Source organism: Anopheles stephensi, chromosome 3 (genome assembly GCF_013141755.1).
Source record: "Anopheles stephensi strain Indian chromosome 3, UCI_ANSTEP_V1.0, whole genome shotgun sequence".
Lineage (NCBI taxonomy): Eukaryota > Metazoa > Arthropoda > Insecta > Diptera > Culicidae > Anopheles > Anopheles stephensi.
In genome coordinates this window covers 79,698,778-79,726,695 of record NC_050203.1, presented here as the reverse complement: position 1 = coordinate 79,726,695, position 27,918 = coordinate 79,698,778, and the positions used below count along the sequence as shown (strand labels likewise).

Here is a 27,918-nt window from a genome sequence, read left to right as displayed (position 1 = left end):
TTTCACGTACAGTTCTAGATCTTTATTTCGCATAACATATAAAATTCGATGAAATGCTACAACAGATTTCATAAAACAAACAGCTTGAACCATCGGTACACGGTTGCTTAAAGGCTAGCAAAAGCAAAAGAATTTTTCTCTTGTTTTGTTTCATTTCTTATTATCGTTTTCCTTGTTCTTTCCTACGTTTCTACTGAACATATAACTCTCTCTCTCTCTCTCACAACTCAAAGGACGGTACCGGAAGAGCAAAATTATAGCAATAATGTAAAGTAAACGAATAAAACTCATCTTACACGTTAAATACCATTGTCTAAAAAACTCCACACGAATCCAATTCGACGACCCTCGCGCTAAAACGATTTGCACGAAATTGAAACAGTACAGGACGAAATAAGGGCTGGACGAATTCGACTCCGATCTTAAACGCTACGGGGTAAAATACTAACATCGAAAGGCGCTTACGCTGATACGAGCTGAAGGTGATAAAGCGGACGTACGTGCGGATACAATGACGGGTGTGATAGTACTTGCGCGATATCTTGATCCTGATGATTGCATGATTTTTTTTTGTTTTCCTTTCGCCACATGTAAAGCGGTAATATTGTTTGGTTGATACTCGTTTGCTAACGATATCGTGCGTGTGGTAAGGCATCTGGAGTGTACAAGAGTCTTTGAAAGGCAACATTCTCGACGACTCGACCGTTTCGCTATTGCCGTGCTGCCTTCACGGAGCGTATGTAGCAGAATGAATGCATTGCTATATGGCTATTTGAACTATTACTTGTATTACTTGACGCTGGTCGAATGATGTTTGAACACATATTACGCGATTCCGTCACGCGGAGCTCTAGTAGATCCAGTTCACCGGTACCCACTGGTGTTCGTGTGACAGCTGCTCGAGCGCTTCCGTCACCTGTCGGAATGTGTCATCGAAGTCTTCGTTCACAATGACCATGTCCAAGTACTTGTCGTACTTGCGCTGGAGCAGTGCACTCTCCTCGACAGCCGATATAAGATCATCGTCCTGAAAGCACCGAAGGAAACAAATTCCAATCAGAATATGTCCACAGAGAACAGATATAGCAGATAATAGTTATCACACGACCACAGCTATGCCGAGCAGCGCCATATTACCTCGTACAACGATGCCAACGATTCCAGTGTCTTTGCACGGCGCGAGCTGTAGCGTATAGAGCTTTGACGATCGAACTGTAAAGAGCAAGCCACAACGACACACAAACGGCAAGCAATTAGTAAGGGCATGCAGAAAATAGTAAGTGCTCAACTTGTCCGTCTTTTGCATTAAGTATGATCTGTAGAGTATTCTGTGGTAACATCCAACAAAACACACAAACAAAATCGCTCAGTAAACAGTTTGAGTTGCTTACATGTAAATTCCTCGTGGAACCACTCGCCGATCGACGCTCCGAGTACAGCAACTTCAGCTGTTCCATTCCCGGTGAGGCAATAAACACGACGAACGGCATAAACTCTGGACTATTGTGTAGCGTTTTCAACGCCGCCGGTGAACAATCCAGAACACACATTTTACCTACAATCGGAAGACACAATTAATGACCATTGCGATCATTGGAGAGTTGTCCACCTCGTCCACAAAAAACCCTACCTTGCCGAATAACGTCACGAATCGAGTCCAGATGGGTTCCGTACAAGTTCCCGTTGTGCTCACCAAACTCCAAGAACTTGTTCTCCCTTATCTCCTGCTCCATATCTTCACGATCGCTAAACCAGTACGCTTTGCCCGATTCCTCCAGTGGTCGCGGTTGACGGGAAGTGTCTACAATGGCAAAGATGACAGTTAGAGCTCTTCAACTTCAAGAGATCTTTCTCCCGAAATACATACGTGGCAATACGGATCCAAACTTGTCCGGATCACTGTTGATCAGTCGGTTTTTAAGCGTTCGTCTACCGACGCCCGCCACACCGATCAGCACCAGCGTCTTCCGCTTGAACGGTGGCATTTTGGTAACTTCCTCGTACAGCATCAGGTCCGCCTTATCGAACTCTCCGTTCTGCTTCGTTTTGTACAGTATCTTTCGCTTCTTTTTTGAAATCTACCATCAGAAACACAAACGCTTTAATTAGTTAATCCTATTTAAGAGAAGTTACCAACTTACCCTTGTTCCGCAAATGCCTATCTTGTGCACGAAATCTGCCTCCGGAGGTACGTACGCCTGGCGACGTTCCTCCAGCTCCTGGGACGGTATCAGCCCCGTCGGCCCGTCCTCCCCGGCATGCTTTGCCTGCCACCAGTTCGGATCCTTCACGTTGATGATTTGCAGTATGTCACCGCGCATAAACGACAGCCCGATCTCCTTGCACGGCAGCAGATTGTCCTCGTTTGGGTCATAGTCGAACAGGGCGCGCATGTAGCACTGAGGGTGAAACATTATTAGAAGCAACATTTGGAGACAAGACAATAAACCAATTAGTGAGGTCTTAGCATTTAACAACTTTTCCATAAATCCTAAAACTACCCTAGCGCTCTAGCTCTGTGTTTTTTTTTGTGTGTGTGACTGTAAAAGGCCTGGAATTTGTCTGGTGCCTGATTCCTGCGCGATACTATACACTACATTGTACATACATTGCATACATCGATGAAGTGCACTTTTAGCGTGGTTGTGGGTACAGTACGGTGTGCGAGATGCTTGTCGTGAGCAACAGCAAATTTTTAGCTCGCTAGCAGCACACTACCACAAGAAGGCGTCTGCTGGAGTAGTTTCATTGTTGCTTTCAAACAATAAACATAGAACAAATATGGCGAACATAACGTACTAACTAAACACTCCAAACAAAAATGGAAACCAGGCTCTAATAAGATATTACAATAAACTCAAAACAACTAAAATCACACTTCAAAGAAAAGGAACGAAAACGAGAAAACTGGCGTTGGGTGTGTACTAAAACCAAGGTTAACTAGAGTAACGCAAACACAAACACACACAAACACAAGCGAACTAATAAAAGCGTTGGTGCCAGCACAAAAAATCGAAACTACACAACTAAAGACACTAGAACATAAACGTAAACCGGAAAACGGCCACTGAAGGCACTGGAAACACTTCACTTACCGTCAGCTTCTTGCCCGAGTCTAAATTTCTTCCATTCTTTACCTGTCCACCGGCCATGGTGATGCGGGTAGATTTCATCTCCTCCTCCACGCTCGGTCCAATCTTCAACGTTACCGATTCCTTCGCGACCGATATCTCACCCTGCAGCTCTTCGGGCGTGGTCACGGGCACCCCGTTCACCTCCAGTATAACGTCGCCCGGATGTAGCAACCCCTGGCGATCGATCATACCGCCGGCGATGATTCGGGCCACGACCAGCTGATTGTGTTCGTCCACCTCCACCGTCAGCCCGAGCGGTTCGTCCGGATTTCTCCGGATACCGACCATCTTGATCGTTTCTCCCGGCATATCGTTGATCGTGAGCAGCTCTACACCGGAACCGTCGGTTTCACTGGATGGACTGCGCTGCCCGTTACTGCCCGGACTGGAACCCGTCGGTACAGGGGATGTTGCTGACGGAGCTGATGGTTGCTGTCTTAGCTGCTCGAGCTGCGTTTCTCCGATCTCGTCGTGTGCTTCGAGCAGGGCGCGAAAGTGGGGATAGCGGAAGATGCGGGCGAGCTCACGGGCGTGCGGATTCCTCGACAGGCTACAGCGATCGATCACCTCCTTCAGCAGGGGCGCGTTGTCCACTCGTACTGGACGCAGTGGCGCTGGTGCTTCCTCGAGTTTGTCTTGGATCTGGGTGGGGAAAGTGAGACAAAGTGATGGGTGAGATACGACTTGCTAGCGCTGCGTCCACCTCAACTACCTCGTGTGAGTTCAACCGCTGTACTACAGTACTATTCACTACCGAGATCTGTGCGCTAGTAGTACGCCCCACCAGTCAACACCACGACCTGTTCACAACTTCGGATCTTGTCTCCACAACTATCGGTGTAGTAGTGTGTCGCGCTGTACACGCTGCGATCAAGGTGACGCAATGTGGTACGGTATGCAATGTGGTGTACGCTGTGCCCCACCTTGTGGCACATGTGGTTTGCTGATCACTCAAACATACGCGCCACAGCACGATCGAGGCTGTTTTGTTCGTGTACTGCAATTGACACGCTCGTTGCACGAAACGCGCGTGTCTGTGGAGCACGACAGTTCTAATCGCAACGGTCTGAAGCGTGGAGTAGATCACTCTCATCTGGTGCTTCAGAACGGAACCGAGATGAATCATACGAGCTCAATTATTTCGATGAAGGGAATTCTCGAGAGCAAAGGTGACTCCACAGTTGTGCCCCCATTGATGAAGTGGGATTTCGCAAAGTCGTGCAATGAAGTAGAGTCAGTGTTCTTACCTAGCTGATCCTTTACTTCGAACCAGGGTTTTAGCTTCACTTGAGCAGCAAACCTCTTCAGAGCACATCCAGACAACGACTAACCACAGGGGAGTCACAACGATTCACAACCGACAGAGCGGTTGCATTGCGAAATTCAATCACAATCCGCCACATGCATACAGGCGCATGTGTTTTGAATTGCAATTAAACACGCAACGCGGTACAGCTTCGAAAACAATTTCAATTGTACTGCCAATCCTTGGTATTCGGGAAGTTTTTGATTTAATGCCCTCCCGCTACACTGAGAATTGTTTTATTTTGTGAGCGCAAAACAACTTTACAGCAACTATCCTTCACGATCGTGATAAAGCAATTGTATCGTAAACTAGCGTCGGAAGTTAATTAAAACTTTTACTCTTCTAAGGGTTTGATTTACGGTTGCGGTGGGATAGGAAGCTCCCAGTGAAAAACCCAAGAGAGTAGAGAAAAGTAAGAAATTAAAGGGCTCAAATCATCAACAGCAAATCCCCAAGTAAGCCGGAATATTAACACATCATTGTCAATCATTTTCATTAAAAACCTTAAGGAATAGGTATTTCCTGCCCGAGAACATTATCCTAATTGTGCAGCGCACAGGAAAATGAAAGTTCCAAAAGAATGGAAGATTCCTAGCGAAGGATCCGGAACATCCACAGCAAGGTTCGTCTCTTACGCACGAATAACAAATAAATCTTTCCCGTTTCACGCTATGCCTTCGCCTCTCTATCTTGATTCATATTTTAACACCTTTTTAATAATTTGTTTCAGCTCGTACGCTTCATCCCGCATCGTCTCAAGGCACAAAGAAGAATTCGGCAGAGAGGGCAAACGCTACCTGCCAAGTCACTTTTCCTAATTTCTTTGACCTTCGCGGGTTCCGCTTTGTGGTGTTCCTTCTGCCGTCGAACGTTACATTAAAACGCAGACGAAATAGTCCACGGTGTAGGAAAACGAGACTGAAGGAATAACAATAGAACACCAGCGTACCTTTGCTGCACTGAGTGAGAAGCTTTTCCCTTGCGGTAACTTGAGGCCCGAGACACACCGATGCGCTTTCACCTCTAATGCAAAAGGGCCAATGCAAACGAACGACTCACCCACTCTGTCGGGCACGTTGATCTTTCCGAGACCTCACAACTGCTGGCGTGAAAGTCGACCGAAGACTTCTCATCCGTACTATATGACGGACTTCAGTACTTGTACTTCACTCAACAATCGGTGTGCAACTGGCCCTTGTACCGGGGCCCAGTTTGTTTGGCTCAACTGTTAGGAAGACGAGTGTACAACTCTTGGCCAGTGTTTCTAGGTCACGTTACGGCGGGAATACACCGCTCGCAACGAATAACCCAACGCTCCCCAAATCAACTATCGACCAGACAAACCTCCCTCTACCGGGTGCCACCTTTAGCCTGGAGGGTGATGTGTATTACGTTCGATGCTATCTCATGCCCGATGCGTCGATACACGTCTTGGGCGTTGGTTGGGTGTTGCGCCAAGTAACGAATGGTTATTGTGAAGGTGTGTGTGTATGTGTATGAAGACGACTCCCCGCAGAGGGAGCATCACCATGGAAGCCATTCGTTATTTGGAACCGGTGTAACTAGAAACTTGCTCACGACTGTAACTTCAACTTCTGACGCGATCTTCACCTTTTCACGCCTAAGAACTCACATCAACTAGAACCCACCAAAAGATGCATAGACCACGGTCCCTCACAAACCGGCAAGTCAAGGGCAATCGAGCGTACCGCGGGAACTCATTTTCTGGGCCATTTAAAGCGCATTATTAAGTAACAAACCAGTATGCTAATGGGCCAGCGCGCAGAACGGTAGAACAACAACAAGCGGTATTAATGCGAAAGATCGTTTACCGCACCGAGCCACCGTCGCCGATAGAACGCCATGGTACGACAGCGGCGTTTCTGACGTGTGCGATTGCTAATTGAAATGCAGCAGAATTCCATTCTCCCTGCGCCACGAACGCGAAGGGAGTGTAGATATGTCTTCAGGGTGCTCTATTTACGCTGGGGGCTGGACTGACTGGACGATTACATTTGAACGGGTTTTGAAAGTGTCTTTCGAGCGGGTAGCCCTTGCAGACCAGCGTAATGGCGATAACGCTTTGAAGGTTTATGACAATCGCATTGCTATGAGTCCACTTCCTGGAAGGACGTCACGTGACGTCAAATTGTGCCCACTGTACTTTCATCTTCATCTTAACAACTACGATCAGACTCTTTTATTGTTGAGTTCATTTTGTACTGAGCTACGTCCGAGAAATCCCAACAAAACAACAGATGGTTAAAGGAGATGTTAAAATAAAGATAACAACCACCATAACACCTGAGAGCATTTTTCGGCTATTTCCAGGTCAACGCTCTCGAGCGTCTTCTGTTTTGAGGCACGCTTTGTACCGAAGGGAACCCCTCAAAAAACCTACGCAAAGAACGCTAGACGCTACGAACAGAAGGAAAACGGAATAGACTGTGCTAGAGAAAGTCACCGTCCAGAGAGGAACAATGTTTTTTCGTTAACGTGCAGGGGCTAGGGTGAATGAACGTTCCCGGTGGAAGGTCATGAAAATAGGAGGCATAGGGAAAATTTAAAACCCCGTGCTATCCACCACAAGCGAGTCTAAAGGAATTCCGTTCCGGTTGAGTCGTTCGTCGGGCTCGCGGTGAAAACAGAAAAATGAGCAAAACAAAAACACACATAAATAAATTTTGCCAAAAATAAAACTAAAATAAAACCAAATCATAATGTTCGTTACGAGAAATCAATAATTTATTGATCACTGTTGTTGGAATGTAGTTAAAATAAAACAAAACGTTCGCGCAAAAATAAACTTCACACACTGTCCTCCGGAGCGAACGGCAGCAGCACGGGGTTCGTCGCCTGCAGACACCTCGACTGCGACAGCTGAAGTCACTTGCACAATAAAACCGTCAACTTAAGAGCTATCACTATTACGAAACTAAACGATTAAAAAAAGAAAGAAAGAAAGATACTCTCGCTCCGTCTTTGTCGAAAAAAAACACACGGTTTCCAAGAACGCTGGAGGCACATTAGAAACTTGTCGCCCTCTATACGCTTACTAACTTGCGCGCTGCTTTCGATTGTGTTGTGCGTGATTATGATTATTACTTGTTCCCTATAGACTGGCGTTATTGTCATTCGGTCGTTTGTACGGGGGTCGTTTGGACGATTGGCTGGGGACGGAATCCGTTTGCTTGCATGGCCAAATGGTTCAGATGAACTTCGTGTCACCGACCGGCATGGTCGAGACGGTACTGTGCGGTGTCGTGGGCCGCGAACCGGCCAGCGAGTGTGCGACGGAAGCGTTCAGCGATTGCATCGTACCCATTCGCAGGTGTGCCAGATCCTCCAGCTTCGTCAGATCGGCCAGCTCCAGATAGAGCGAGTACACCATCAACCAGCCGTAGATCGATGCGACGATCACGACGCTCCAGATCAGCGTGATCAGTATGTTGTAGGCGAAGATCAGATCGTTCACGATCGAGAAGAACAGGAACGCTAGCAGCCGGAACAGGGTGAAGATGGCGAAAGACCACAGCCACGGTACAATCTTCGATTCGTACTCCTTGCGCAGTGCGTGCACCAGCATAATGCTCGTCACCAGCACCACCAGACCGCCGATCAGCGAGAACAGGGCCGCCACCATTAGCGCATTCCGAATGTGCACATTCCCGACGTACACAAACTCGTACGAGATGATGTAGTAACCGTAGTGTGAGGATCCGGGCGCTGCCAACGCCAAGCAGTACACATCAAACACGGCCGTACCGATCGTGAAGATTGCCACGAAGATCGAGAACAGTCCCATGATGAACGCACCGCGCTGTATGTCCAGATACTTGTTGTTGTGCAGGATCGGTTTCTGGTACCAGGGTATCATGACGGACTTCATCGATCGCGACCGCTGCGAGTGTAGGTTCGACTGGGAGCGGCTGGTGATGTGGGAGTATACCGACGGTGTCGACCGGTACGTCGACGGTGTTTTGCGTCCATAATTCATTGCGTACCGCTTTCGTGCAGGTGTCTGCAGGCAAGAGACTGAAAGGAACGGAACGGTAAGTCTGACGGTCAGCTAGAAACGATCGGTCAACCTCCAACCTTAAAATGTCACCTTCGAAGGACGGAAACGAAAACAGGCACACACACACGCACTTTCGCAGCGATGATGATTGAGAAATTTCACACCCATGAACTTGAAACACTTGACACGCGGCAGGTGCGCCATCTAGCGTCAAACGCACGAAACGCTTGATCGGTGAGCACTAGATTGACGTTGCGGTACTATTTTATTTTCATGCAAAAAGCCTCAATGAAAAACTTTCCTATCGCGTGAACAGGGAACAACTATGAACACAGTAAATGGCACTGGAAAAAATATGAAGAGAGCTCATCCCCGCTAGCGTACGATGAACCCGAACGAACGAGACGCTCTTAATCGATCAAACGAGAAATTTCAAACTAAACAACAAAACAGCGAAGGGAAAAACAAAACAAACTAAACACTAACTACGGGACTCCTCACGCTAGCTGTGTAACTCGGGGAAAAATCGCTGGAATTTTCCACCAGCCAGGAGAAAGTTAATCCAAAATTTATGTCTTGTGCCATTTTCCTTTTTTACTTTATCAGAATAAATAAATGCGCGTGTTCATGGACTTCTTCTGCTCCAAGGAAAAAGCTTCCAAACAAGTTTTTTTGGTCTCTAGGTAGTTTTTTGCTTTACTTGGACCCTTTCCCTTATTTGCATATTCTATTTGCACCTGCCTAATGTCGGTGTTTTCCCACGTTTCGTTAGCTCAATTTTGTCAATGTTCATGTTGTTTGTTGAAATTTCTCGTCATCGCAAGCTGGTCGTCGTTCTTTCGAGTGTTTCTTACATTCGTTTGTGCCATTTTAAGTTTGTTGGTACACAGTGGTACAGTAACGTGAGGTGCATACAGGACGATGGCTTTGGTAGAGCGTACATGAGGTTGGAATGGTTGAAGGTGACTACAGCTAAACACTATGTAGCTAACGCTAAACAGACGCTAACGAGTGTTTACTTTCGAATGCAACTGCGTCCCTGGAGAACACTTGTACGTCTGTCAAGTGAGCGATAGCGATGGAGCAAACATACAGAATCCAATTACGAATATGGATATCATTATCGGCTAGTAAATGTCACACTATTGAATTAAATGCAAGATAAAAGACACCCATTTTTTACAGGCGAGACGTCACTATCTTATCCCCGACATTCTAACCCACCTCTCACAGATCGCTTATTGCTCATGAATCGACCAACACTTCCACTAGCCCGCTTCAACGCTAGTGGGTAGCGTGAAAAAGTAAACAAACGGAATAAATTCAACCGGCTTTATATCGTGTCACCTTCCAAAGCGTGGATGAGACGCCTTTTTCTGTGGCAATTAAACCGCACGGAAAGCAGTCACCACCCTTAAACCGAGGCTAATTGTTTACCAATAAATCCACCACGCGTCCACACCGCTTATCCGGCGCCGGTGGTGCGCTGGAATGTGTGGCGATAGTAAATGTGAAAACTTGCCGTTTATCATTGCATAACAATAGCTAGCAAACATCAAAAGCGCTTATGTTAGGTGAAACTATGTGTTTGTTACACGGCACTCGCTTTTTGCTCCGTAACTTCCATTTCCCTTTTTTGTTGCCTCGAGACCCTAATGGTGTAGGTATGCCATCTTGCAAACTGCAGCATTCGTACGTGCAAGCGACTCTCCAACATCTCCGACAGAGATCTCCTACTTATGCTTTACCCCATTTAACTGTGTTGGTGGAGTTTGGAGTTGGAGTCTCCAACACACAAACGACGAGTAACTTCTCTGGGCATCGGCAAGAAACAGGTTTTCTCATCGCGGACTCTCCACCGGTTGAGGCGCGCATCTGTGAAGGTTTCTTCGACTACGTTCGCTTTGTTTTCCCATTCACCTTCCCGGCCCGCCATAACCCTCGCCAGCACATTCCAACGTGACTGCAACGCCGAGCACAAACGGCGTCGCGAGGCCTTCCATCAGCAAGTGAAGTCAACGTAAACAACTCCGGCACCGGTAAGCTGTCTCTCTCGCTCGTGGCGCAACTTCTCATCGCGATGGATGAGAATATACGCGAAATGCGCGTATTGCCTTCTTTGGGATCCCCGTCACAAGATACCTTGAACAGTGGATCTACAACGACGTCGACAGCAAAATGGGTTCTTTCTCTCTCTCTCTCTCGCTTTGTCTCTCCCGATCGCCGTTAAGTGCGATGCGATCGAGGGTGCGTTTACGGCGACGCATGACGACGATCAAGTTGGGTCCCGCGAAGCCCCAACTTGGAAGATCGCACCTATACTGATGCGAGGCGAGTAAGTGAGTGCTAATTATGGGTGGATACCTCACCAGCAAGATCTTCGGTGACTCAATGTTACGTCGTGTGCTGTCTGTCTGGAGAAAACGCCCTAACGAACAGAATTCTGTCCCCTTTAACTTTGGGGAAAGATTTTGTACGACCAAACAAACCCCCGCGGGGGGAATAAAATACAACTCCATTGTTTTCTCAACGCTACCCAGGTAAGCGTTGACCACAGGTCGTGTGGAAGCCATTTTGAATCGTAATGACCCTTTTCGGTCAGCGTGCGGGTTTCTCTTGAGAGGGGTTCCTCTGTTCTCGTTACGAGGGTTTTTCTTCTTCATTTCAGTCGCAACTTGTCACTTTTACCCTGCAACTTCCAACCAGCCTGCTGCTACCCTATTCGTGTACTGTATGCACCTCACATTAACGCGTACCTTAACGCTATGGAAAGCTTTGTGTTTTCCCAACACAAAACCCCCAAGGGGGAACTCCCATTTTCACCTTCCACCACCTCTGTCGGGGAGGGAAAACCTGAGCACACACAGCGATGGTACACACCTTAAATTTAACCTCCTTTACACGGTGGCTGTCGTCTCCAGTGTCGTCGTCGTCGTGCTGCACTCCTTACGAATCCTTCTGTTCTATTCACTGTGATATCGATTTTTGCGGTCTGGCAGTGGTGAGCCCTTCTGCGCAACTATGAATCACCCGTCGCCGATAGCAACGGTCACGAATAACGCTAATACACTGCACACCACGCTGGCCAATACAAACACACCACACACACAATTCCAGTACGTATGCAGATCTTCACAATTTCACCGCACTGCAGTACTGCACCCGGAATCACGATCTCTGAAGATCGTCACCGGAGTTTCATACACACACACACGCACACCAACACAGTTCAAACAAACAAGCACGACACGTCAAGCGTGACACGCACCACAATAACCCCGTGATGTAGCACGGGGGTTAGTTAGCAAGGGATGGGGGTGAGCGCCGTGGAACTGCAGACAGATTTTCGGGGGTGAATATGAGGTGGTTCGATAGCGCTCCAGAAGCAGCACACGCAACTACCAGCGTGGATGGTTCTCTCGCAAATGAACTCAAACCCCACGGAAACTCGCGCACGAACGGTTCGCAACCGCATCAAACGATTCTAGCGCGTGAGTGACCGGTGAGTGACGGTGGCATTCCTATAGGCGAGCTCTCTGTACTCGTGGTGAATATGGACAGTTGGGTGGTGAGTATGCTGCGCAGGTTATGTTTTATGTTGAAAAAAGACGTTGAGGGATTTCTCATCGTATAGGTGTGTATGGGGAGTTCGGTTGTGTGTGATGGATAGCGAACGCGAGGTCTGTAAAGGTATTTTGTAGTGGTTGTGTTTGACTGTGCGATGACTGTAGCATGGAGGGTTTAACCTACTGCTAATGAAAGTGACGTTTTACTAATTTAATTGGCTTTTTATGAATGATTGTTATATTTTAATGTTTAGTTGATCAAATTTGACTGGTTTGTTATTTTTTTACATCCGAAATTTATTTCTCTGTAGTTCATTCTGATGGGTAATTACTAGCGTGATATTTATCCAACATTTTATGTCTTTTATACCTTATACGGATTTTTTATACTTATTTAGTAGAACAAAATTATTATTTTTTTTATAATTTATATATTCATTATCTACTTTCGGAATAAAAAACTCTTAAAGACTCTTAGAGTTTTGTGTCTACTTTTACTTCTTTTATATGAATCAATCCTATTCTATTCTTATTGGAAGTGTTCAATTCTCTCACTGCTCACCCAGCTACCGTATGAAACACCACCAAAGCAATTATCTCTCGTGAGAGTCGGAATCGATTGCTTATGAAACATCTAGCGCCATAAATATGCATATTCTCCCATCAACAGGTTTCCGTTCGGTTTCGATCGACTGTACCATACGTACGATGACGAAACACGCTGCCTTGCATACGTCAGGGATGCATTCTGCCGCCGAGAACCCATTTCGTTCCCATCACACCGCACCAGAAGAACGACGTAAGCAAACAGAACCAAACACCCATTGCTCAAGAGGTTGCTGCACAAGAGTGAGAAATAGACGTTGGTCGTAGGAGTAGAATCGTTCGGTCAGCAAACAGTTACTAGCTCGTGTGAGCGTCGAAGAAGATCACGCCAAGACCAGACCAGTAATGCTCACGCCGCACAAAGAAACTCATCAACGCATACTTCCCGTGGGTTTAGAAATAGGCGACCGTTTGTTCGCGCAGAGGTGACGCAGGTCAAGACTAACGTTTTCATTGCTCGCGCGAGGGTCTCCCAGCACGATCGTTACTAGCTGTGACGGTGCGTGCGTGGGTCTGATGTTTTTCTTTCGCCGTGCAACCGCCTCGTCACAACTGCCGACGCCAACGACGACGTGACAGTAGCAATTATGAGACGTAATATGCGAATTGCTGTGGCGCGTTCTTCAACAACCATAAACCATTACCTCAAAGCGCATTCATCTCCAACCTGAAGCGTGAATCAACCGCAGCAGGTGTTTTGATCAACCACACGACACAGCTTCCCTTGAGGAAAACTTAGACAAACAAAGCCCCATCTCGAGTAGACAGAATGGGACGAGGCAATCATCATTCCAAGCTTCGTCACCTTCACCGGACGCATCCGTGACGCATTCCGTACGCTGATTAATTGTTTTATAAATATGCTATGATCACCGGCGGGCGGGCGACAGGGCGTGTGCCGTCGCCGGATCGCTGATCATAAACATGACAAAGTTAATGATGTAGCCAACGAGTCTCTAAAGGGAGCAGGAAGAATTTGGACACATTAATGCGTCGCTCCGAAATTCTCAGACGACAAATTAGGCCCCGTATTCTTAATGACGAGGGTAACCTTTTCCCTGCGTCGCGCAAAGCTGCTTCATCTCGTGAGACTGCAACCTAAGTGATTATGAAACGAAAGTGAAACTCCGATTTCGATTACACACTGCATAAACGTCGTTGCGCGAACCTAATCTCCGTGACCGGCACTGTCTGTCATGAAACGGGGTGTTACACTTCGTGACCGCAAGAAACCTTTACAAGGCGACACACTTCTCGCTGTGGTGCATAAATGTTTTGACAAACAACTCCGATTTCACAACGCCAAACGAGATGCACCACGAACTGATACTTACCTCGGTGGATTAAGGGCACTTTAAGGGCGCTGCTCACTGAGTTTGTATGCTTAAGAAGGTGTTAATAAGCCTGATGTGTGTCCTAAACTTTCCAATCCTAATATCAAAACTAAAGCTACAAGACACAGTTCCAACCATCTCAACTCCAATGGTGAAGTTCTGATGTCATTTCCAAACTTAAAGAGTGCCACTCAGTTCCTGATGCTTAAAAAACTGAAAACACCATCTCATTTCTCCAAGGAAAAAAATTGATGCTTTAAACACACACACGCCCAAAAACGATCCAAACGTAATTGTGTGGGTTTAGCAGGCTTAAGCCGGTTGCAAATGCTACAGCCCTTTTTCCAATTCGGCAAACCACCCTCCCGACCGTACTTTGCCAACCACAAACATAAACGAGCTTATGTTGGCTTGGTGCCCCCCTTCAAACACACACATACACATACAGAACAACAAAGCGCTAACGAATTTTTGGAACCGGTTTTTAAAAAATGCTGTGATTGGAGCTCATCAGTGAATGAGAAAATGAGTTGCCCAGAATTAACGTGGTGTGTGGGAAGGTTTGCCAGTTTTCTTGGTGAGCGTGGTGTTGTGTCTGCCCGAAGAATGCCGGTCCGGTTGGAAGCGATTGTGTTGGAACTTTCATTTTGGGGCCCGTTCTGTTTTGATACCATGCCCGAGAGAGCTGAGGAAGCCTTCCTAAGCGTGAATAAATTAATGTGCTGGCTGGGGAGAATTGGACTTCGTCGGCTTCGAAGCGGAAGAAATAAAAGAGGAATGTATAAGGAGATGCAGAAAAGAACAAGTGAATATTAGGAACCTTCGTTTGGGAAGCAAACCCACCCATATGTTTTTGCGAAATTCTTGGCTCCTAATTTCTGGTTAAGAGTTTGACTGTGCTGGCAAGCAATGAACGGAGAACAAGTTGAGACCTTGTTCATGGATAATGAAAGAACATGCGCTGCGATATTAAATATCAATTTTAGTTGTTTGCAGGTGGAGATTATGAACACCTTTCGCTGCAAAACATGGGTACAATACGATTTAAAAAAAACTCATAAAATATCGAAAACATGGACAGAAGAACAATTTTGAATCTTAAACACTAGTCAAGATTTTTATAATTCTGTTACAGACTTCAAAAAGTAACCCGACATAAGTTGAATCAAATCTGCGAAAATTATTTAATTAAAGTGGACAGTGTTGCTAGAAGAAGACATGTGTCGAGTCACCCATTCGAATGGTTGTCTTATGACCTAGTAAACCCTACCAATAAGAAGACATTGTTCCCCGAACCAACTACAAACCCGTCTCTGTTCTACTACGCATTACATCAACCAATCTTACATTGTACATCTTCCAAAACGGCCAACTCCCTGTGCCAGCCAAGCTTTACCCAATTTAAACCAATCTGATTTAATTGCAATTCATCAATGTAAGTATCTGGCCTAACCTTCCCTGCCTGGAGTCACGCGCCCTGCAACCCGAAGGTGATGGAAGGTCACCGATTCATGACCAATTAGCTTTTTCCGACACACATTTACTCGCACATCAACCCGGACAGCCAATTTACGCTCTCTCGGCCACGACCACCACATCTCGGCTGACATAGTTCCTACCCCCCCCCCTCCCCCCCCCCCCCCCCCCAAAAAAACAGGGAACGACGGGTTAGTTACACACGCGTTGCATCAAACTTCACTCCACTTCCCTAAAAACCGCACACACTGGTTCTCGAGGGCAATTTTGGGACCAAACCGAAGGAAATATGTGTCACTCGACCAATTAACCGCCGCAACACTTTATGTGCATCGAAAATTGGCTCCGCAGCCAATCCAATTAGTGAAAATAAACAACCCCTAGTTTCCTGTAATGGTGTACAGGCGGACGTTAGGTCCTTCGGACAAATGATGTCCAGTGGGACCAATGTCTGGGTCCATACGCGCTAGTAATCTGTCAGCTGGAGCGTATAAGCGTGCGGTAAGTTATTCAATTACCTTTCTGAACATCTGGCCCACAAACAAACGAGTTCTACCTACCTTTATCAACTGCGTGACGGCTGGATTGGCCAATATTCCTTGCAGAAATACCAGGTCCGTTTCGTTCGCTTCCGAGCGCCCATTGAGATCGGTCAAATTTTCGCGCACGTGTTGAAATGCAGCTGCAAGAAAAAAGCGAGGAGAACGAAGAACATTAGCCGTAAGATTTTGGACGCTAGAGCCTATCCCACCCATCCAACGAAAGACCACCATAATCACTAATCATTGTCTGAAGTTAACACCGAGACCGATATCACATTACCACATCCAACGGAGAATAAAAAATAATGTAAGGTCTGCTAATATCCCACGTGAAACCGTGATGCGTAGCAACTTTATTGGGACATTCTTTCTAACGCTTTATGATAGCACACATACCGAGCCATGGGGAAAATTGTGTAATTGCCCCATTACCTTGCCCGGCCATGTTCACCAATATCCTGCACACATACACCACCGTAAGTGGATCGGAGAGGATTTACACCGAACGCCTTTATGGACATACGGTTGTGAGTCCGACAGCAGTGGTAACGATAAGCAGAGCTTAAAAGGGGATTGGCATTAATGGTCGACCGCTACAAAGTTACTTTACCGAGGACTTTACTGGCCGAACGCACAAGTCTCGCAAGGGAAATAAAGTTGAAGTCAATAAAATATTGGATGCTATTATTACCGCAGTTCCGTTGAAAGATGGAAGTGTGTAAGAATATTCGAGCGAATACTTATACTTTGTCTAAAATTAAAGCTGAATTTGAGGTAAGCTCTAGAAGTCTAATAGCCATTTCTAGTCGACTAAGTAGGTAATTTTTTACTACGAGAGGAGATTTGGTCCTGGCTTCCTGGGTTGACTTAATATTCCCTGCAGGTGAAGACTGGAACTGTCAAAGAATACTTGAAATTGAAACCTAGCCAACAGCTCTAGGGCGTCAATAATATTGGTGAATTATTTTTGGGGATCAATCGTCAATGTTTTAGCGGCTGTATTCCTAACGGAAAACGGCCTATCTTTTATGGAGAAACTGCAAATCGACATATCTCTTTGAGGATTATAACTCCATTAATAAAAGGATCTAGGACCTGATAGTCTCTTTCAGGATCTTCAGGAATTCAGGATTTCTTTCAGGATTTGAATTTTCTTGTTTCAGGATTTGATCTTCAGGAATGATAAAGAAGGATCCTGACGGGGTGGCCCGGTGGCAGGAGCCAGGACTGGTCTTCAAATCTCATCCAGACTGCCACCTCAAATCACAAAAAGCCAGAAATGGCAATCCGACACCTTTCGTGGAAGAATCCTGACCAACGAAATCGCTTTCATTCCGTTCGAACCCTCTAAGCAAGGAATTGAGATTTTGAAGGTCAATTGAATCATTTGAATCCTAGATCTCAGCGATATAGGAACGTCCTGATGTAATATCTGATAGCCTCTATTAACTGAAAGTTTGCCAAAAAATAGACATTCCTAAAAGAACATGAAAAATCCTAATGTCTTCAGAATACAGAGATCGTGGTTTGAGCAGATTAAAAAATATAAAACTTCAATTAATTATCCAGGGCTTCGAATAATGTCTCCAACATTAAGAGCTAAAAAAAGCCTTTCAAAATATAATATAACATCAAATAAAACAAAATAAGGAACGATTATCGAAATCAAAGCAGGACCAACAATCACATCCGCAGTTGTTATTCCCTTTTTCCCAAAAATATTGAACATGCAATCTCCAGGCCTATTTATTCTAGGTATTCCTCCTTTCAACGCCCAACGATAGTTTACAGCACAAACAAATCATCCCACTCGACACTTTGAAGATGCTATTCATAATAATATTTATCTATATGAGCGCACAACCACACGCACACACGCACATCCTCCCCGTTTGATGTTCCGTGCTGGACCACCGTGCGCTCCGTACGACAAGCGCAACCGTGCTTGGTTCCTTCCTTCCTTCCTTCCGAAATAATCACACCGAAGCCCCGTAATGCTGCAGTTGTTGTCTTTAAAATACAATATTTCCTTCGTACAAATAAACACCGAACAACCTCCCAGCGGGTGACGATGCCTGTGATACGGTGAGGGGCGTGTAGAGATTTTGTTTGGGAAAATCGTTTTCCAAATAAAAAACCTCACTCACACGCATTATGGATGCCACCGGAAAAGTTACTGCAATTTAAGATTAGCATGTACCCGGTCTCCCCCTAACGTCCCTTTCCCTCTCCTTCAGCTGTGGCCTCGTTGTTGGAAAATGCGGACAGTAAAATGTGCAGGCGTGAAAACCACTGCCAAGTGCCGGCAACGCCACGCACCCACCACGAGAAGTGATGGTTTGTTTATAACATTTCTCATCTTTAAGGTTTTTTTTCTCTTCTGTTTCTTCGTTTTTTTTTTTTTTTTGCTGAGTGAGAAGGTTTTTTTGCAACGGGGTAATAATAAAACTTCTAACCACCACCACCAACAGCGAGCTCTAGAGCATGGGAAACTTCTTGCTGTGATAGTAATACACTTTTGCAACATTTGCTGCTGCATATTTTTCCCTGTCTGGCCGGTAGGTTTGAGGCAACGGGCACCGAAAACCTTGTCAACGAACGGTGAGACGATTTACGATTCAATACATTCTGGCCTTACTGGGCCGAGGTGTTGATGGTCGTCCTGAACTGCAGAGCAACATTGCAAATCCCCATGGGAGAAAAGCTGCCGACCGTCGTTGTCGTCGATCGGTCTGCAATGCACTCGTTGCTTTATATTATATTTCACTGAGCATGAATTTATGGGTCAAAGCAAATTGATGTGTGGCAGTCGAGCCGGAGGGATTGCGCGGTTTGGAAAATGTAAAAGGATGATCTCCCTCAAAAGGGTGTGATTTGACTTTTTATTTTGAGCATGATGAACATAAACCCTCCCAATCGCACAATGTATGATAATGGGCGTCATAAAGATTTGCGTCTTTTTCAAAGCTCTTTATCACGACACGCTAAGCAACGAGCGAGCTTCATGGTGCAAATTGTGCTTGTTGTTAGCGTGCTATGGTGAATCGTTACAGTGACTGTCAATCTTCTTCTTCTTCTTTTTTGGCACTACAACCTCGAGAGGTCTCGGCCTGCCATTTTAGGCTTTCTGTGACTTGATTTTTACACATAGCAAAGTAGTCAGCCAAGTAGTCAGAGACGGTCTGAATGGGATTTGAACCCGGGTGCTGCCGTGTGAAGACCAGCGCCGTTATCGCCTTGGCAATCGGAGGCGGTCCGATTGATCGTCCAATCAATGCGTCTAGTAAAGCAAAAATGGCAGACATGATCTTAAATGCCGTTAAGCCTAGAAAGAAGATCTTAAGCCAACCTTTAATGAAAAATTACTGAAAAAGGGGAGTTTCTTCAAGCGCAATTGCTACAAACAAAAAACACTTTAAACCCATTATACCAACGCTTCAAAAACATTCTCAATAAAATTATTTATAGACGCACTGTGTTTGTGTACTTGTGAACCATTATAGTTCCAAGATTATAGTTCCTTTCTCTCCCTTTTTCTTCGCTAACGACCGACATCTAACGCGATACTAATCATCCCCAATCCCCGCGTGCAAGCCGATCTCGTAGCAAACAGCTCGTACCGGCCAATAAAACCCGAGCATGTCTAATTTAATTGCCTACACATCCATTTGCAGACCACCAAATAACCGCTCGTCCCACCCATCCCCTTTATTTAGCTCATCGTTTACGATCGGCATTTACTAATCAATTAAATCAAATCTCACTCACAGACTCGCGCGCTCGAGCACACACACACACTGGGGGTAACATTAAAGGAGCACTTGAAAAATTGCAGATATTGCCGCGGATATCCTCTAAAATCACCGATCATGATGCATGATTGAGGAACGCCAGACGCGTCCAAGGAACTAGGCCGACTGGCTCTTAGATTATCTCTTAGTGGTTGAGTAGCAGAAGGAAAGAAAAAAAAAAACAACACATCATTAGCGCGTCTCTTCCGACACAAAAAAAAACCACCATCAGTTGGGTCAGGAAAACGTGGGACTCTCACAGTAACGAGGACATACATACACACACACAAGCCGAAGAACAAACGGTGGCAGTAGCAAAACTTAGCACGCACCACGCAACCCGGTGTACCGAAATATCGTAATGAATCGTTTTTACAGGAACCGCAAGGCAAACGCCCGAGAGCACCGTGGACTGTGCTGGTGTAAATTTACTTTCTATTTTCATTCTTTCACTTTCCAACGCCGGCAGTGGATGGCGCACGCGAAAACCGCCCAGTGAGGGCCCTTACAGATTAGACCGACGGAAGATGATGAGCTGTCACTTCCCTTCGACAGCTCGGTGACTTACCATTGTCGAGCTTGGTGCTGCCGTAACGATGCATCGAGTCCATGCTGGCCAGCAGCTCCCGCTTGTCGGTGGTTTCCTTTTTGCCGAATCGTACCATCGTGGGCAGACAGTGGCCGGCATAGGGTGGGCGAGCGCGATTTAACACCGGAAGGAATAGGACACGCAAGAATAGGTAAACCGAATAGCTCTCACACACACTGATCAATATAATTATTCGAGCACACTGATAACAACAAATCAAGCTTTTAACAACACAAACACACTAAATCATATCAGGACACGGCAGGCTGTTATAAAGGCTCACGGGACGCCACCGTTTTCATCACTCTTCAGCGTACTTTTCGAAGTGTCGAATTAATCTGGCTACTACACTACTAAAAATAAAATCACAATGCAACACAATAAACAAAACCGAACAACACACAATACATCATTAAAACCCATGCGCATAAAACCATTAGCGAAATGAAGGAAGGAAAGCGTGGATGCAGTGGAGATAAAAAGACACTCGAAAACAAAACACTAATCCGTGTCGATGTCGTACAAGCGAGTCACAGGTTCGTCCCGATTGAAAACATATGTCAACAGAGGGTCCAACACTAGCTGGCATGCCACCCTGACTTTGAGGTGAAAACGATCCTTAAGGGACTAATTAAAGTGAGAACTAAAAACTGACAAGTCTTGGTAGAAAACAACACACGGAAATTTTTTTAAAACCCTCACTGACTCAAACGACTAAAAATAAAAGAACACAGTGATACACAATACACAACAGCATGCAGGCGAAGGAATTAGCGAGGTTCTTCTTTCACCCTTTTCTTTCCCGAGCATCAACGATCGAGACTTCTACCCTAAACATTTAAACGTGATCGTTCCTGGTGACGAATGTCCGATGTCCCGTAAGCGCCAGAATGTGTAACAAATGTGCTATTCGAAACATGCCATAAGTGTATAACAGCGGCGCTAAGATCGCTACACATAAAAACTCCAACACCAAGCGTAACACCGTGGGTAATTTAGCGAAACGCAACAACGAAAACGATTAGAATCCACGCACCACCAAGAGTTCCGCCAAGGAATTCACAAACCCGTAGGCGATTGTTGTCGGCGGCTCTGTCACCCCGAAAAAGTTCGTCGGCTTTCCGGATTGTTCTCGCGCGCGCCACGAAATGCTCGCTCGACCACGCACTATCGTCAACTGAGTCGGGCCGAGCCGGTCGGTCGTCGATTTTGGTGGTCGCAAAAAAAAAAAAAAGCACGGCTGTCCGAAATCGCATCCCGCATCCGTGACGTCACCAAGTGCTGAGATGAAATCAAGACTGACTGAGAGAGCGAGCGAGAGAAAGAAAATGAGCGAATCGCTTTTCCACCGGCTCGAGGAAATTTCAACCCGCGTAGAGCACGATCTATCTATGACGACATCCGCGTGGTCCTCGGCAACACCTACGACACTGTACCGGCACAGCTCCTCGGCGCGGGTAGTCGGTGCGCTTTTAACTCGTCCGACCCCACCAACACCGTGGAAAATTGACCCACCGTCGGGTGGAAATTATCGATGACGACAAATCGTGTTTACACGTGGATGGCAAACAATGAGCGTGTTTGCGAACAATTTGAAGGTAAACAATTCCCTCGTACCCGCAACCTCCCTTAAGGTTGAGGTTGCTTCGTCCCGGTTTGGGTGTATCTTTTTTATGGAAAAACACCCCCCACATTGGGGACGTGGGAGAACAACACTTGTTCACTATACCTCCTGATGGGGGGACGAGCGTAACGTTCGATCTTCTTTCTGCTTGTCAAACCGGCTTGTTTTGACATGTGTGTAAACTAACACTGATCACACGGTGTACTACGCTGGGGACTGGAACTGTTACTGGTCAGCGCGAACCACTAATAACTAACAATCAGGAACAGGAAAACGATGAAGGAAGGTCGTACGATGTTTTGGTTGTTTTCGGGACAGGAAGACAATAAACAATGGACGTTCAAAGAGAAAAAGATCAATAAATTTAATTTGACAAATTTAATGCTTAGAAGCGTAGTAAGAGTGAAGCAAAACAATTGACTGAAGTTAATTTTTTAACCAATAAATCCTTCTACTTTAGCTCACATCAGAGCTAGGTTTAAAGTAGATTCGAAAGGTGACTTGACATGGGTAAGATAAATCCTTTAGATCGATGCTATGGGCATTCTCGGAGTACTTATACTTCTACTCTAGCACCTATGTAAAGGAAGATAAAGATGAGATTCGATCCCTCATCCTTCCACGTGTAAGGCAGTCTACTTATATACAATACCATGGTTCTGCCTCGTGATGGCTCTGCTGGCCCAAAGTCTTGATGAAGTCCTTTAAATTGATTAACACTTGGAGCAATTTATTCATACTAATAAATTATAATACAAAAATAGATATTTTTTGGTTAAGTTCAACAACCGTTGCTATAATTTATAATCTTCAGGAAACCCTAATTGAAACAGTTTAGAGCTATAAGGTACGTTAAAAAACCATTGGATTGTAATGCTACCGCTGTCTATATGGGTCATTATTGCTTATAGAAATAATTAACTTTGCATGATTTGGTGTATATATTTTAATAAACTTTGAGAATCAATATAAAAATATAAGCTAGCTAACTAACAAACTAGCAGCGATTAATACTTGCTTCGATGGGCTGGTCATGTCACGAGAAAGACACCAGACGATCCAGGCTAGAGGAACGCCTGATATGTAAGAATGTTTAAATTCTATGTCTGCTCTATTTGCTGGACCAATTTCGTAAAACAAATTTCAGATTTTCTTGATGTTTCGTAAACGCCAGGGAACAGTTATATAGCTATGCTTCAAAGCAAAATCAACACAGCATCAAAAAAAGTTGTTCCACATTGCTCTAGAAAGCCTTCCCTATCACTGTTATCAATCCGCTACGCACCACACACCATTAGTCGTCTGCATATGCTTTGCATAATTGGGTCGTTTATATTCTCCCCCAAAAACACAACTGTCAACGATTTCTCATCCCATGCATCCCCATCGCCCTTTCTCTCTCTCTCTCTCTCTCTCTCTCTCACCCATCACAACAAACAGACATGATAAATAGTACTGAAACCACTTTAAACCACTCACAACAAGAAGCCTCTTTAAGCACACTTTCTACCAAAGGAAAAACCACAACTACACGAACATCACATTCCTCGTTTGCATACACCGCGACGACTAAACGGATGGTCACGGTATTTTCCCTTCCACTTTCTGGAATCTTTCATTTCCGAAAACGATCTCCAGTTGCAACGATGTAACACGAGTCCAGTTGAAGAGAACTATAGTCGTGAAAGAACTAGGCGAAAGATCGATTTCACAGCTCTCGAGCGACAGAGTAGGGAGCATTGTGAGTGGGAAGCCAACTCAAGTCGTGAATTAAATATGACAGCATGAATTACCATTTCTTCTGTTGGAGCAAAAAAAGCGAACAACAAATACAAAACTGCAAAAATAAACGACGCCCACTACCAATGTTCTACCCTGCCTCGTACGGACGTATGCTCCAAGACTTGTAAACGCATGCACCTCGGACATTGGCTACCGCCTTCCCCCTGGTTGGTTGGTTCGGGTCCATAAATCACCGAGACGGGCATGATCGAGTGCAGCCGCTGATCATGCAGGAAAAACACACACACACACACAAACCGGAGCAGTTTGAGCAGATCGCCCCAGACGCAGACAGTAAATTAATCGATCGGACGGCAGCGAGGCGTAATCTTAAATTATCCGGAAATCATAGATAGATGGATGGGAATTTAATTTTCTTAATCGATTGCTCGTCTCGCGGCCGCCAGCTCGCAATCGCCAAGGGATCGTCTCGCCTCGGCCGCGTCCAAATGTGAAGCGAGTTAATGGCAAGGAAGAAAGTAATCCCACCACACACACACCGGACATTTGATTGACCGGTGCGAATTGCCAAATGAGTTGAGTAGCGTGAGCTCTTATGACGCATACACCTTCCCACTTTAGTAGTAGATACGCTTAGTACACTGCACACCATGCAACATTGGCAGCACAATATCTGGAGCACAGCGGATACCATATCTCAGCGGGTAAGATCGGTTTCAGATGCTTCCTGAGCGACATCTTCATCGTGCAATCATCGCGCGTTCCAATTTCCACAGCATACGGGGTCATATGGTGACAGTTATTTTCGGGGAAAAACGATTTGCCTCAACTGAAAACTCAATAATCACCCTGCTCTCTCTCTCTGTCTCTCTTCCTCTCTCTCTCCCTGCAACACAGACACAGCACACTCCATTACACGCAGCACGGAACGTTCGGAAGTTGTTGACAGAAATGCCATTAATTTACGTTACATTTTGAGTTTTCCAAACCGGCGTGACCCACGGTGAAAGGCATACGGTTAATAGGTTTTTCTTTCCAAGAATATCCATTTAAACACTGCCTCCTCCCGACAACTCATTTCACCAGACTCAGAATGCAGCAGCAGCATTCAACTTTGAGGGTAAGAGAGATCCAAGAACGATCCTGGCTGGTGATGCGAATTGCTCCCACCGCAGCACAAACTTCATCGCCGAGCGACTCGTGAACTCGCCTGACAGGTTTTTTTTTTCGCTTCTCCCTTTACGCTGTACACTTTAACACGTCGAAAAACGGCGTCGATCGCCGCATACACCCGGGGCCGTGCGCGAGATCGAGCGAGTTCAACAACACCACCGTCACAACTGACGGACGATCGGCAAGCCCACAGCCAACGGAAGCCTCGGACTCGGACCTCGGCCGGGAACCGTCAGAACGTTGCGGCCTGTTTGGTATGCGAAATAGGGGTTGCGGAAGGCGAGAAAGAGGGAGAGAGAGAGAGAGAGACAGAGAGTCAAGCGGTGGACTATGAGGGCTTCACGCAACAAAGCATTTGGGGAAGCGCAGCATAACCGGTTGTGTACGTTAAAGCCCCACGTGGTGAGATCGGGCCGGAACTCGCCCGCACCGTTGCATCTCACCTCAGATGGCACTCAGACAGGTGTGTGAGATCTCACCACAAGGTATGCGGTAGGCACTCACACAGGTATTCAATCACCCACTCTAAACGCTTCGGGGGTTTTCAATCGAACGCGACTGGCATGATTTTCCCCTCGGATTTTTTTTTTATTTCCCTTGTTTTTTTCCAAGCCCCTTCATGCGACCGAGACACACGAAAAGGACCTCACCGCTAGGCACACGTCAGCTAGGATTTTTTTTGTGTGTGGAATCGTCTGGTAAAAATATGACCAAAAGGGCGTCCACGTCTCGTTTCGTTCATTCACCTGTTTTCCAGGTCAATCGTAGCACGTGCGGGCCTGTAGGGGGAAACATGTTTGGTCTCGGCGTAGTAAACAGTGTGCAACGATGGAAACGTACACCGGCCGTGGCACCGCGGAAGTGGGACGAGAATCGCTTCATTATATTTCATAACATACACGCACGCTTGCACTCCGCTAATGGCTTGAAGGGAAGTCTCCAGAAATAGGGAACGTCCCTTAAGGGTAGGAGGTTTGTTTGTTCCGATGAAAATTTATTCCCTTGAGGGAGTTTGAGTTCTTGAAGATAATACAGAGTTGCTCAGGACGGTAAAACTAATATCTCAGATAATATGGAGGTCTTGTTTGAATTATTCGAGACATTTGCCAGGTCTTCTGATCAGCATGTTTAGCTATTTCTACACCTTGCATCGTGATGTCTTCACTATCACGAAACCAATCTAAAAGTAGCAATTTGAGCAAACCACACGATTCTCATCAATTCCGCTCGCTGTGCCATTTAACGAGTTTTCCATTTGCACCTGGAAGTTTCGCGTGCTTTCTCTGACCCTTCACCCAGCCAACGCACATCCAGCCGACGCTAATATCGACTAATCAGACAAATGGATAAACCGCGAACCTTCATTTCAACGCCACGGGCGGATTGATTTTCGTTTTTCCAAACACCGGCCGCCGCACACGATGACGAGCGATGGCGCTGTATTCTAATAATACACGATCCATCGGATATACACGGCAGTGGTGCAAGTAAATAAACCATCCACAATCGATATGCTTATGCTAGTCGAAGCTTCGAAAGAAAACGGGGCGAAGAAATCCCACCCCCGACCGTCACAACAGCTGTGCCAATAGTTTAACGCTAACGTCGCATCCATTTTAGCGGATGGAGACGCCCAGTACGCAGAACAAGCTTGTTGCGAAGGAAGTGAAATTGCTTTTGCATCAGGATGTTTTTCCCTCCTCCAAAAAGCTAAAGAAATAGAAGAAGAAATACTGTGACTCACCATGACCGTTGGCAAACTCCACGATTTTCTCCGAACTTCGCAGCAATCCAAAGTTGCTCCACAGGTTGTTGATGCGTTTGCCGAAGGAGCGTCGCTTGACGGATTTAATCGCTGATTTGGCGCGCCTTCGATCCTTTGCCGTTTCGCGCCTGTCTGGGCCCTCGGCTGTCTTTCTGATATCGTACCGATTGTCACCGTGATGGGGTAGATGTATCGTCACGGTACGGTGTACCGTCAATGGCTGGCCTTCGGGAGACCGTGGCAACACTAGCGACGATGGTTCACTTCCCGACTCTGGCGAAGCAATCGGTGCCTTTGGTGATGGGCGCGATGAGCGACCGGTGGTTTTATGGTTCGTGCCTACCTTCGACTGGTTCGTTCGGGAAAACAGTCCCTTAAAGCTAGACATAAAGCTGCCCGCCTTCTCCATCGGGGACCGTTCCGGAGCGGCCGTCTGATAAAGGTGCACCATATTTGCATGCAAACACGTACGGTATCAGCACGAACACCGGCCAGAGCAAAACGGTGGGGGAAGTTTTTAGTCTTCTTGCCCACCTCAACGACTGTCGCGACACAAACGACACATGCGAAGTTCACTGAACTGTAAAATGCTAATTTCACTGTTGTGGTTTGGCGGCTCAGGCGAATTCAATTTAAATGCTAGCGGCAGATTGCCTTCGAAATGTTGGTCACTGGTACATTACACACAACACACCTCTACAGTGACTCACTGAGCGCACTCTTCCTCAAAGTTGACTCCGTCTAAGTTGAGGGCTCACTAACAAGACAAACGACTGTATCTGAATTCCGACCGCCATCGTCCACCAATCCCGATACTGGTTCCCTGGACCGTACCGTCCCAATTAGAAACAAACGATGCTTGAACTTCAAGGCACACTCGATTGTCGCGACCGTTGCGTAGTTATTGTCGTTAGCCGCCGAAACCGGACAAACCGACGTGTGAGAAAGCCCGGAGCAAGGCTGGCCCACGACTGGTGGATGCTAAACGAATGACGATACTACAGACCCTTCCAAGGTATACTAACAATCAACGGGGGCCAAGAATAACACACGCTGACGCTTCTTCCTACTATGTTGTGAACACCGTTCCGATTCTTAAACCCCGTATCGCGCGGGGGGACATGCTAATTACATTTACGCTTCCAACAGCCACGAGGAACTACACCTGGGACGCAATATTTTTTGCTACACTTTTTTCCCCTTCCATCGTTCACTAACAAACAACACTGCGTCGTCGTTGTGGATTGGCTC

The 27,918-nt window shown here is 46.1% G+C and overlaps 2 protein-coding genes across 9 annotated transcripts; both read right to left on the bottom strand.

Moving 5' to 3' along the window:
* On the bottom strand, positions 1-27,641 carry LOC118509150 (MAGUK p55 subfamily member 6). Of its 7 annotated transcripts, none has more exons than XM_036049370.1 (10): positions 21,430-21,530; positions 20,342-20,417; positions 16,001-16,122; positions 3,096-3,776; positions 2,142-2,399; positions 1,868-2,078; positions 1,631-1,801; positions 1,392-1,555; positions 1,138-1,212; positions 1-1,027 (listed from the first exon to the last, which is right to left on the bottom strand). In XM_036049370.1, exons 2-10 carry the CDS (start codon positions 20,382-20,384, stop codon positions 851-853), a joined length of 1,902 nt encoding a protein of 633 aa, XP_035905263.1. In that variant the 5' UTR covers positions 20,385-20,417; positions 21,430-21,530; the 3' UTR covers positions 1-850. The 7 variants fall into 7 exon arrangements, with proteins under 7 accessions (XP_035905263.1, XP_035905265.1, XP_035905259.1 ...); XM_036049372.1 differs by having other exon boundaries at positions 21,399-21,520; XM_036049366.1 differs by lacking the exons at positions 20,342-20,417; positions 21,430-21,530 and adding an exon at positions 26,647-27,641.
* On the bottom strand, positions 7,164-11,898 carry LOC118509151. Of its 2 annotated transcripts, none has more exons than XM_036049374.1 (2): positions 11,339-11,898; positions 7,164-8,475 (listed from the first exon to the last, which is right to left on the bottom strand). In XM_036049374.1, the coding sequence occupies exon 2, from the start codon at positions 8,435-8,437 to the stop codon at positions 7,649-7,651; it is 789 nt and encodes a 262-aa protein (XP_035905267.1). In that variant the 5' UTR covers positions 8,438-8,475; positions 11,339-11,898; the 3' UTR covers positions 7,164-7,648. The 2 variants fall into 2 exon arrangements, with proteins under 2 accessions (XP_035905267.1, XP_035905268.1); XM_036049375.1 differs by lacking the exon at positions 11,339-11,898 and adding an exon at positions 8,536-9,819.
* Positions 27,642-27,918: the final 277 nt, after the last annotated feature.

What these genes read in the sequence shown, in the direction of transcription:
- LOC118509150 (XM_036049366.1), bottom strand. Translation starts at nt 27,118, where the DNA reads ATGGTGCACCTTTATCAGACGGCCGCTCCGGAACGGTCCCCGATGGAG. An exon ending in CCGTCACGCAGTTGATAAAG is followed by an intron (nt 3,777 to 16,000) that starts GTAGGTAGAACT and finishes TTCCCCACCCAG; the next exon opens with ATCCAAGACAAACTCGAGGA. An exon ending in TAGGCATTTGCGGAACAAGG is followed by an intron (nt 2,079 to 2,141) that starts GTAAGTTGGTAA and finishes TTCTGATGGTAG; the next exon opens with ATTTCAAAAAAGAAGCGAAA.
- LOC118509151 (XM_036049374.1), bottom strand. Translation starts at nt 8,437, where the DNA reads ATGAATTATGGACGCAAAACACCGTCGACGTACCGGTCGACACCGTCG.